Source organism: Gadus chalcogrammus, chromosome 15 (assembly GCF_026213295.1).
Source record: "Gadus chalcogrammus isolate NIFS_2021 chromosome 15, NIFS_Gcha_1.0, whole genome shotgun sequence".
Classification (NCBI taxonomy): Eukaryota; Metazoa; Chordata; class Actinopteri; order Gadiformes; family Gadidae; genus Gadus; species Gadus chalcogrammus.
In genome coordinates, this window is record NC_079426.1 from 14,090,361 (window position 1) to 14,102,590 (window position 12,230).

At 46.6% G+C, this 12,230-nt stretch overlaps 1 protein-coding gene across 5 annotated transcripts in view; it reads left to right on the forward strand.

Annotated features, from left to right (window-relative positions):
- ltbp1 (latent transforming growth factor beta binding protein 1) overlaps positions 1 to 10,820 on the forward strand; it is a 72,231-nt gene extending 61,411 nt beyond the window's left edge. For 4 of the 5 annotated variants that reach the window (XM_056608798.1, XM_056608800.1, XM_056608799.1 and 1 more), the window contains exons 25-33: positions 897 to 1,034; positions 1,295 to 1,456; positions 2,018 to 2,107; positions 2,718 to 2,846; positions 4,251 to 4,391; positions 5,046 to 5,237; positions 6,789 to 7,004; positions 7,916 to 8,065; positions 8,551 to 10,820. In XM_056608798.1, the coding sequence (XP_056464773.1) occupies positions 897 to 1,034; positions 1,295 to 1,456; positions 2,018 to 2,107; positions 2,718 to 2,846; positions 4,251 to 4,391; positions 5,046 to 5,237; positions 6,789 to 7,004; positions 7,916 to 8,065; positions 8,551 to 8,774 (1,442 nt within the window). In that variant the 3' untranslated portion in view covers positions 8,775 to 10,820. The remainder of the gene's footprint in view (positions 1 to 896; positions 1,035 to 1,294; positions 1,457 to 2,017; positions 2,108 to 2,717; positions 2,847 to 4,250; positions 4,392 to 5,045; positions 5,238 to 6,788; positions 7,005 to 7,915; positions 8,066 to 8,550) is intronic. The other variant, XM_056608803.1, reaches the window with a different exon arrangement.
- The last annotated feature ends 1,410 nt before the right edge of the window (positions 10,821 to 12,230 follow it).

Genomic DNA, 12,230 nt, shown 5'->3' on the forward strand with positions numbered 1-12,230 from the left:
GAGATACTGCTTTGGCTCACCAAGATTTATGTTCCAACATGTGCACACCAGGATGCGAATGAAACGCGGATCACAGACACAAACACACAAACACACACACACACACACACACACACACACACACACACACACACACACACACACACACACACACACACACACACACACACACACACACACACACACACACACACACACACACACGCACACAAAAGCCCACGTTAATCACTGTCGTAAGATGCGTTGTAAAATGTGCTGGTCCATATTCAATGGTGTGCGTCTCTGTATGTGTGCCCATGCATGCGTGTGTTCATGTATGGAAAATGCACACACACACACGCTGTGCATGCGTTTTTCTTTTCGTTCAGAATAATTGCAGGTTTTTTGAAGCCCATCCTCTCTCCTTCTCCTCCCCTCTTTCTACCCTCTCCGTCCACTCCTTCACTCTATCCTCTCCTCCTCTCCTTCTCCACCTCTCTTTCTCTCCTCCTCTCTATCCTCTCCTCCTCTCCTTCTCCTCCTCTCCATCTACTCCTCCTCTCTATCCTCTACTCCTCTACTCCTCCTCTCTCTCCTCTACTCCTCTACTTCTCCTCTTCTTCCTCTCCATCCCCCCTGTTCTCCCGGTTGTTTCCTCACGTTTTCCCTCTCGGCATAAAATGCTACATCACATGTGTGGCTGTTTGTGTACAAATACTACGTCACATTGTGTCCTAACGACGTGCTCCATCTCGAACCGCTGGCCGTCCTTTATCTCCCTCTATCTCTCGCGCTCTCTCTTTCCCCCTCTTTCTTTGTTCTTATCGAGGTTAATAACAACACACAATGACGTGATGGCCCTTGTAATATCCTCCCCCCCTCCCTCCCACCCTCTCCCTCCCTCTCCCTCCCTCCAGATGTGAACGAGTGTGAGCTGCTCAGCGCTGTGTGCGGAGAGGCGCTCTGCGAGAACGTCGAGGGAAGCTTCCTCTGCACGTGTCCCGACGGACACGAGTACAACACCATGAACGCCACGTGCAGCCCACTGGCCACAGGTGAGACCACAGACTCACCTGTCCTGAACCGCCTTCACCTGTCTACACCTGTCCACACCCGTCTAGACCTGTCCTCACTTGTTTTCTTCATCCCAATCCTGTCTACCTCTGTTTGCACCTGCTCACAGTCAACGCACAGAGTGCGTGTGTGTGTGTGTGTGTGTGCGTGTGTGTGTGTGTGTCTATGCACTTGTCTCATTGCGTGTGTCTGTGAGTGAGTAAACCTAACTCCATCTCCTGTATGTCCGTCCGGGTCACAGAGCCCGCGGTGGAGCGCAAGGAGTGCTACTACCGCCTGAACGATGAGAACCTGTGTGAGAGCGTGCTGACCAGTCACGTGACCCTCGAGGAGTGCTGCTGCACGCTGGGGGCCGGCTGGGGGGACAACTGTGAGGTCCACCCCTGTCCCGTCAACGGAACCGGTGAGGAGTCGTCCTCATGCACACTCAGTATAGTATGATCTACAGGTGCTGCAGTGGACGTGTTTCACAGCTAACTGAAACATTGTGTCCGTTTAACCAGACCAGGTTTACCACTCAATAAGCACATTCAATATTATCTATAACCAAGGGTCTCTCCTTCCTTATGGTGTCAGCCTAGTATATCCAGTTAAAAATATATAGGATATTAACACATTATATCCTATATTAACCTGTACACTGCTGTTCTCAGACCAGTTGAACTGTTAAATAAACACATTGTAAACTATATGAACCTGTACCCTGCTGTTCTCAGACCAGTTGAACCAGTTGATAACTCATTGTAACCAATATGAACCTGTACCCTGCTGTTCTCAGACCAGTTTAACTGTTAAATAACACATTGTCACCAATATGAACCTGTACCCTGCTGTTCTCAGACCAGTTGAACCAGTTGGTAACTCATTGTAACCCATATGAACCTGTACCCTGCTGTTCTCAGACCAGTTGAACCAGTTGATAACTCATTGTAACCATTATGAACCTGTACCCTGCTGTTCTCAGACCAGTTTAACCATCTGTGCCCGTCGGGGCGAGGGGTCATTCCACATGGGGAGCCGGTGTTCGGAGAGCCCACAGCAGACCGCTATAGAGGTAAATACTTATACATCTATATATTCATATATATTTTTGTTTATGTTATTGAAAGTTTGGGGTTGATTTAATTTCCAAATGTTTTGAAAAGATGTAGATCTATTTATCCATAAAAAAAACAAGTCCATTTCTAAGCTTATTAGATACATTGAAGTTTATTTATGAGATGTTTCCTTCAGTCCCGACGGGACTCACGAGTGAGGCGTAAAACAATCAAAGCATATGATCTTAGTAACTACAAGGCAAGTGATATGCAATCAAGTTTTCTAAACAACTGCTCGATCAAGCTTAAATACACGTTTAGAGTAGCTGTAGGATTCAGAAAGCAACTCTAGTGGGATTCTCTCTCATTATTCTTGAGTGCTTAACAGCAACCTCTCGGAGATAGACATAGTACATCCTAGAAACGTGTGTGTATTTCACATCAACATGCTTTGTTTTGATGACATTTAGCATCATTTGGCAGACAAAGCACTTGCAGAAGGCTCTTTTTTGTATTTTTAATAGTCAAGAGCTTGACTGTTACATCTTAGAGATCGAGATCTCAACAACAAGCGATTGGTAAAAGATGCACGTCGAACGTCTTCTCTCCTCCGCCATGTGCGTCTAGACGCTGACGAGTGTGCGCTGTTCGGCCCGGAGGTGTGTAAGGGGGGCTTCTGCCTGGACACAGTGGGCAGCTACGAGTGTTACTGCCAGACGGGACAGGACTACGACCTGGCCAAGCTGGAGTGCAGAGGTCAGCCATGGGTCTCTTTCTTTATATCGAAATATATTATGTGTTGATTCAATTGATTAGTATAAACTTCACCTTGTAAAGAAAGTTTGTAGATGTGAGTCTGTAAATTATGTAAATGTCTGAGTGTGCGTCTGGGTAACGTCGGGTCATTGTGGTGTTTTCCTTCATCTGTGAGCAACATGTACCGAAGCAGGACATGATGCCATGTTACTGAAGGCTGCAAGCCGCCGGTTTTAGGACCTGTGAGATCAACCTCAGGGCGGGCTGCACTCAGCGGTCGGCGACCGCCACTCCATCACCGATGAGAGTGTATTTAAAATCTCTTAATGTAGGAAGCAAGCCTGGACACATCTGGACGACCCGGCACACAGCTGGATCCCAAAGGCTTTCTCCGTCGCTGCGGGTTTCCACGTGACACCAGATTTATAAATACTATTACTATCTTTCTATTTACCACAAACCGCTCGCTGGCAGAGCGGGGAAATTTCAAAATAATTTCTTGAGGTCAACTTGTCTCTGCCTGGGGATACCTGGCAACCACGTCAAGTCAATTCCATGTTATTTGTGTAGTAGTCCTTAATCACAAATCACAGTGGGGAGACGTTGCCAGGTAGGGGTAAGGAATCAGTAATATCAGCACAGGTTTCTGTAGGAGGAGGTGGGAGGGTGTCTGAAGTAACAGGGTGCTGTGATGTAGGGTTGGGTTGTGCGCTCGTGAGTAACTATCATGCACGGTCCACGTGCACAGCTCTCGCACAGGGCTTTTGCACACGGCCCTCGTGGGTTTGAGGTGGGATACGCGTGGCTCCAGAGGTCAAAGTATAATTAAAAGCGCAACCGCCTCGGGTCCGTCCCAGGTCTGGCGCGGGTCTCGACCATATGTCCAGATGTTTTCCTTCGCTTAGGAGGAGGGACATGTATTTCTGATGTAGACCGGGCATGTTTGAAATCTATCTTCAGCAGGTTTAGCCGCAATACGCTGGTCGGTTAAAGAAACCAAAACAAGTATGTATAAGAAATTAGCGTGTGTGAGAGGAAAAGAATATCTGATTATTTTGTCAATATTTAGCAGATATGGAATAACTTCAGCCAACTGAATGAATGTAGCTCTTTCAGAGGATTGTGTATTTAAGTGTTTTACATTTAGGGAATGTGTGTGTCTCTTTGCCTGTTTTGATGTTTGTGTCATTGTATGTTTACTTGTGTTTATGTTCCTCTACTATCTACTTCCGTTCCTCTACTTCTTGTTGTGCTTCTAACATATCTCCTCTCCTCCTTCTCCTCTCCTCTCCCCTCCTCTCCTCCTTCTCATCCCCCTTTACCTCCTCTCCTTCCCCTCTCCTCTCCCATCCTGCTCCTTCTCATCCTACTCCTCCCCCTCCCCCCCTCCTCTGCCTCCTCCAGACATCAATGAGTGTGAGGATGACTCGGTGTGTGTGGACGGGGAGTGTCTGAACACAGATGGTACCTACATGTGTTTCTGCACACACCCCATGGTGCTGGACCCCCATGGCAACCACTGTGTCTTCCCCCCGGACGTGGCTGGTAGGACCCACACGCTACATACACACTGCATACATACTACACACAAACTACATACATGCTACACACATGCTACGTAGATACTACATACATACCACATTGATACTACATGCATTCTACATATATACCACATGCATGCTAAATAGATAATACATACATACTACATACATGCTGCATAGATACTACATACATGCTACATAGATACTACATACATACCACAAAGATACTACATAGATACTACATACATACCACATAGATACTACATAGATACTACACACACACTACATGCATACTACATAGATACCACATACATACTACATACATACTAGACCAACACTACATAGGTACTACATACATACTACATACTGTAGATACTACATAGTTGCTACATAGTGTATGTACGTATTCTGTGTGTGTGTGTGTGTGTATGTACGTGTGTGCACGTGTGTGTGTGCCCATGCCCTCGTTTGTGCCCATGTGTATACACGTATGCTCCCAGGTGTGTGTATGTACTCGTGTTACCGTGTGTGTGTGTGTGTAGAATAATAAATGAAATTTATATAGTGCTTAATATGGTACTCTAAGACACACATATGTGCCCATGTGTGTGTACTTATGTGCCCTAATGGACATGTTCCCGTCTGCCGCCACATACAGAGCACCGTGATGCTAAGCAGATCGACTACCAGGGCATCTGCTGGCAGGAAGTGACATCATCCATGACTTGCACGCGGCCCCTGAGCTCCACAGGCCCCTCCCCCACCAGGAGGACCACCTACACGGAGTGCTGCTGCCTGTACGGCGACGCCTGGGGCATGGACTGTGCCCTCTGCCCCCCCAAGAACACAGGTACACATTTCACCCGGGCTGGGACCTGCTGTCGGTGGACCTCTGCCACGATGTACACGACGTTAACCTCGAGACGGAGACAGACTCACAGCGGTGATCTGGCGCGTAGCTACTCTTAAAAGGTCAAAACCTGCCTGTGATCAGACCTTCGAACACCGTGTCGTCTGGCTGCGCTGGAGCATCTGTTCCCAATAGAATTGTCAAACTCAATTTGTTGTTTCGATTTGCAAAAGGGAATTTGCCGTGAGCGTGCCTGCCATGAGGATAAACAATGAAAATATAATTTTCTTCCCCTTGAATCAATGTGCGCCGGTCACTGCGGAGTTGGTGGACAAAATCATTCTAATAAATGACATTGGTTACGGGTGTTTTATCCGGAGCAATGGTTGCGATGGTTTGATCACCGACCGTTATGGTCCTGAAAGGAGCCTTCTGCAGTTTGGCAACCCCGGTTAGTTAATGTTGGGAAGGTTCTCTGCCACACCGCAATATCACTCGACATCTCCATAATACTCGACATCTACTCTTGTGCTAGCATCGGGCATTAACATACCTTGATTTGCTGCATCTTTAAACGCAAATAACCTTCTGAGGCCAACCTGCTAGTGTCTCTTTAGTAAACAGGCTACACGGCATCTGGTTATGCTTTTAGGAACTCTGGGGCCTAAACGTGGGCCTCAAGTACCATCTTGAGCCTCTGCTGCGTCGAGCATGTGTTTAGTCAAGTTGAAACATCCACCTTTCTTAAGGTGAAGCTTCTCGCTAGCCAAACTCTCCGCTCCTGCACATGGCCGGAGGCGGCGTTTCATTCGTTTAAATTCTGCCAGTGTTTCATTAGTTTAAATCCTGTCTAACACGGCTGGCATTTGGACGGAACCATCATCCCCTCATTAAGCCACAATGAGGTCATGTCCTGACGATCGTTTAGCACCGCTCTGGCTTTGCCTTGACATTCAAAGTCTTTGTAGAAGCGTCTCAGAACGGCCAAATTGTTGCACTTTTCTCCCTGCTTATATCCCATCGTCCCGTCTCAACTTAGAACATTAAGTCTTCGCAGCGTTCCTAAAGGGTATTCAATCTCTTCCCTTCCTTTCCTTGTCTGTCTCAGAGTAAATTAGATTAGATAGGATAAGACTTTATTAACCCCGGGAGGGCAATTCAGGATGTCTTAATATATATTAATATTTAAATATCCTAGATTTGCTGTTTTGTTCCACCTTTCTCTCTCTCTCTTTGTCTCTCTCCTCTATCTCTTCTCTCTCGCTCTTGCTCTCTCTCTCTCGCTCTCCTTCTCTCTTTCTCTCTCACTCTCTCCGCTCTCTCACTTTCTCTCTCTCTCTCTCTCTCTCTCTCTCTCTCTCTCTCTCTCTCTCTCTCTCTCTCTCTCTCTCTCTCTCTCTCTCTCTCTTGGAAGCTAGGGGTCAGACTCAAAGGAAGCAGAAATTGTGTTTCGGTATAGCAACTATAAACTTTGATAAAACTCATGCCCTACGGGCCGACGGGGTAATGGAATTCATCCTATTTCCCATCGGCCCCCCCTCCCCTCCCCAGAGGACTACGCCTCCATGTGTAACCTCCCCCTCAGCGGCGGGCGCCGGCCGTACGGGCGCGACGCCCTGGTGTCGGGACCCGTGCACTCCTACGAGCCCCGGCCGGAGGAGGAGGAGGCTTCGCGGGAGGACTACCCCTCCTCGCGGCTCTACTACGCTCCCCAGCCCAACCAGGACCAGGCCCTGGTGCCCATGTACCACAGCGAGGATGAGGAGGGTGAGTGCCGTCTGCCGCCTTCGTCCTCCGGAGTTTAGTTCGTCTCCGGGGCCTCCGGCGTCACAACGCCGCTCCCTGTTACGGGAATGTCGTGAGGTTCGAGGAAGCGGTCCGAGGGAGATTGGTTAGGTGGAGCAGCGTCAGAGCCTGAGGTGGTCTGATGGCGCCGTTCTGCTGGTGTTGACAGCGTCTCACCCTCTGAGGTCTAGATTTGTGTTGATCGTCAGTAAGAACCCCCTCAGGGTGGGCTTGGTGGATATCACACTCTACACATCTGCCACACAGGGACACACTCTCTTTTTAAAGCAGTTAGGGACTTTACTGTTGGGGGAAGTTAAGGTGAGCATTTTTTCAGTGGAGCTCGGTTTGGATTTCAATTTGGAGTGGGATCTTTTGTTAGTTCAGAAATAACAACTGACATTCAAAATCTATACAGGCAGTGTGTGTGTTTGTGTGTGTGTGTGTGTGTGTGTGTGTGTGTGTGTGTGTGTGTGTGTGTGTGTGTGTGTGTGTGTGTGTGTGTGTGTGTGTTTTTATGTGTTTTTATCTGTGTGTTTGTGTGTAAAATGGGTTTCTGGGATCCCTTGTGAAAGTGTTTTGCTGCCATCTGGTGGTGAATGCGGTTACTTCATGAAGTGGTCCAAACCCTTCTTCACCGGCTCCTTTCAACTGCTCCGCTGTGAGAGCCACGCACCGGCTGTCACAGTGGAGAGGTGGGGAGTTCACCTATCCATTAGAGAACAGGGGACCAAGGTGGCTATGTTGGTACAAGAGCCATGTTAGGAATAATTGGACCAGTACACCTCAAGGTCTTAACGTCTCATCAGAAAGATAGAAGGGTCATCCCTCTCCAGACCCTCACCTTCACCTCCTCCACCCACTCCACCTCCTTCTCCTCCTCCCCTCCGTAGACCCCTACGATGCGTTTGAGGGCCTTCGTGCGGAGGAGTGTGGGATCCTGAACGGCTGTGAGAACGGCCGCTGCGTGCGCGTGCAGGAGGGCTACACCTGCGACTGCTTCGACGGCTACACCCTGGACATGTCACGCATGGCCTGCATTGGTAAGCTGCTGCTGCATTATGGGTAGGATGCAGGGAGTAGTATTATGTTATATATATATATATATATATATATATATATATATATATACATATATATATATATATATATGGTTTGAATAGTTATAGCAGGATCATGTACTACAGTGTTTAGAACAGGAAGTACCATCCACGGATAGTAGAAGGGTGAATAACATAAAAACAAAAACTGATTCAGGGTTTTAATAAAATGATCTCAAATGACCTCAACATGTCCATGAAAACTCTGTTTGTGTTTAAGTAGTTTCAATACAACTTTATCCTCTTGTTTTTTGTCAGTTCACAGTTCTGATCATGTGGCTCGCTCCCGCATTTTCTTTTTCTGACCTCTGTTCATAAATTCCCTCAATTATTTTGAAATTGCATAAAATGTTGTTTTTTTAAAAACCTATTTCTATGGATCTGTATTGATGGATTGTCGCTGGATCTGTTTGTATCGATCTCCCCAGATGTGAACGAGTGCTCGGAGCTCAACCGCCGCATGTCTCTGTGCAAAAACGCCAAGTGTATCAACACCCCGGGGTCCTACAGATGTGTGTGTCTGCCGGGCTTCTCTCCCTCCGAGCGGCCGAACTACTGTGTGGCACGAGGCGCCAAAGACCCCGCGGTCGCCATGGCAACGGTCACATCAACGGCCACGCCAACGGCCGCGTTAAGCAGAGACCGGCAATGAGCGTAAATGGACACAAGGGGGCGACTAATACAAAGCAAAAAAACAATAAACAGTACCGCCGGCAAACACACGTATACACACACACACACACACACACACACACACACACACACACACACACACACACACACACACACACACACACACACACACACACACACACACACACACACACACACACACACACACACACACACACACACAGAAGCAACTCCAATACACACACTTATTTAATCAAAGCCCATATAATCTGCACTGTATAAAATACACACTAAATGAAATAAACAGCAAAGAAATTTATTTTACTTGAGATGAAGATTCACCTTAACCTTCTATGTGGGGGTGCCTTTGTCGGGAGAAATATGCAGCATTGTATAAAATGTATGTGTTCTTGTTTTGCTGTTGTTATTGTTTTCTGTGCCTTAAGTTTATTTTTTATCTTGTTGTAGAAGGAACTTTATGTGCGTGTTAAAAGTGTGTTTGTTTGTGTGTTTATGCTCTTGGATGGTAGGGTGGGAGGGAGGGAGGGGGGATAGGCGTTTTGCTCTTTTTTAAACGCATCGACAAACCCTATGGACTCACTGGGGGATTACAATATATTTTCTTCCCAGTAAAAATAATTATATTAATAATAATAATGTGTGGATATTTAATTACATGAGGCAGGTGCTTAAGCCCTCCTCTCCCCCACCTGTTTGTCGTCACGTTAATATTTTATAGTTTATTTTAAATGGAGGCCCGCTTTTTTTTCACACTGTGGCATCAGCGTTATCTTTTGACGTTTTACGGAAACTAAAGGCCTGCATTCTTTGGAAAATAAACACTTTTTAGGGAAGGACTTTTATTTTGAAATTGCCATGTAAATGGACAAAGTGAGAAAAACACAACAGCTTTGTGTCCAGGCCATTCGACGATGACATGTTTTATATTTGGTTGTTTATTATTATCTTTCTTTCTTACTACCACACCTCTTCTGGTCTTTCCCTTCTTTGTTGACCTCTTTTTATCAGTTTGTTTTCCCGCCTCTCCTGTGGAGCTGTAAGGTACCTGCTGTGTTTCCTTGCTGGTTTTTTAGGGGCTTGTTTTTCTGGGAATCACTCATCTTGTTTCTACGTTGTACTGCACAGTCTTGTTTCTATGTTTCTACGTTGTACTTCAAAGTCTTGTTTCTACGTTGTACTGCAAAGTCTTGCCAGGTTGCAAAGCTGCTATTGGGGCCAGCGGTGGGAGAGAGAAACTATTGTACATTTAAACAGAATGGGCCTCATTCCCCAGCGGCCATCTTTGTTCAATCTTGGCTCCAAACGCTAGCTGGGCCGGGAAACTGAATGCAGAATTCCACATTCATTTCCCCCAACCAGCTAGCATGCAGAGTCAAGATGGCTGCTAGGCGATTAAGGCCCAAGGTGTGATAGAGAAAACAGAATTTGTAATTTGTTCATAAATAAATGGCTCTTGTATGATTATTCAAATATTACAATGTATATTAAACCTCTTGAATAATAAATCACCAACACGTGATATTTATAATGACTTCTATTCAGTCATAGTCTTTGTTATTTCAAATGTCTTCCTAGCATGCCACCTTCAATACAAAATTTGTATCGAATGCAGCATATTTAATGTGTTTCAATCATGTCTATTTTTAATAAATCCATGCTATGTTTATAATACTTTAAACCATCTGAACAATGTATTGAATCAACCAATCAATCTGTTTTGAAATTGTTGCCTCTTTGTAGTCAATCCAATTTTAGTAAATATAAATATTAAAGAGAATAGGCCTTCTGCCAATTTATGCGTTTCAATGAGCCTTAAGCCAGTCGTTCCCAACCTTTTATGGGCCCGAGATCCCATTGGTTGTGCCTGTGCTTCCACATGCATTGATTTAACCCAAACAACATCTGCCCATAATATGAATGATTATGTCTCACTGAAGGTAAGCATCAAAATAAGTGAGGAGTAGCTTGTTGTTAGCTGGGAATCATAAGCCTATATACAGGACCTTTATGATTGCTTTCAATTATTTTTTGAATAAAAAATGTAGCATTAAATATCTAACTCTGGTCCATCACAACTTCTGTGACCACATATGCAAATCAGATGGCCTCAAGAGAGGCCCTGACCCAAGGTTTAGAAACACTCTCTTCAGGCCGATGCTGCGGCTAAGAAAAATGTCCTGGATGACTATCGCACTGAATGTTAGACTGCTACGACAGCAGAGGTGAAGTAACCACCTACACACCCACCACACACTCACAAACACACACACACACACCAATGCATACACACACAGCCCCATCCCATGCACAAACACCATTGCATACACCTACAACACATCCATTCCAAAAACGCACACATATCTGGTTTAGCCTGGCTCCGCACCCACAAACCGACATACAGACACACACACACACAGACACACGCAAACACACACACACACACACACACACACACACACACACACACACACACACACACACACACACACACACACACACTATGCCCCCAAATACATAAATCCCCATCCCACACATGCACGCGCACAGATACACGCCCATCCAACGCAGAAAGTAAATCAGGGGAGTGGACAGGCAAACATGTTAATGTTTGGGGTTTGAGGGATTCACTGAGCATTAACCGACTTACATGCAGAGGCGGGAATTCGCCGTGTTTGCAATGTTTAGTTTACCAGTAGAATAAACCCACTTTATTAACCCACTTTATAACCCATTGAATAGACGACAGGTGAGCGCCGGTGTAGGCCTACAGCTGCAGTGTTGTCGTCTTCATGGTCGTCCGTATTAGCAGGGAAATTCGAGGGGGGAAGTAGGCCAGAGAAATTGTTGACCAAGAAACCCGTCAGGAGTTATTAGATGGTGACAGTGCCCCCCTCCCGCCCCCCCCAGACACACGCACACACACACATTCACACCTTCGCACACCTACCCCCCCCCCACCACCCCCCCCCTGCTTGACCTTGTCGTCGTCTCTTTTTCGCTCCACACAAATCTTGTTGACGTCAGCGCATGCTATTTCTCTCACTGCTCACACACAGAGTGCACACTGTTTCACTGTCACACGCACGCACACATGATACACACACATACACACAGCCAGCCGTGCCCTTTTTGGTCATTTTTACTCCTTTCTTTTTGAGTGTGTGCGTGTGCGTGTGTGTGTGTGCGTGCAGGCTTGCGTGTGTGTGCGCATCACGGTTCCTAACCTACTTCTCTTTTCTTCCTTTCTGTTCAATGTCACGTTGTGGACCCCGTGCCAAGCAGCCTGCCCGTTCCCACAGACAGACAACGGCAGATACCGCGGGGCCCGGGTCCCACCCCCCAGACCCCAACATCCACGGGCTTTAGACAAACAAAAGTGCTGGCGACACTGAATTCCAGCAGTGAGGTCAGCCGGGAGGGAACGTAGCTTGGGAGCGAACCGGTCGCCGCTGAT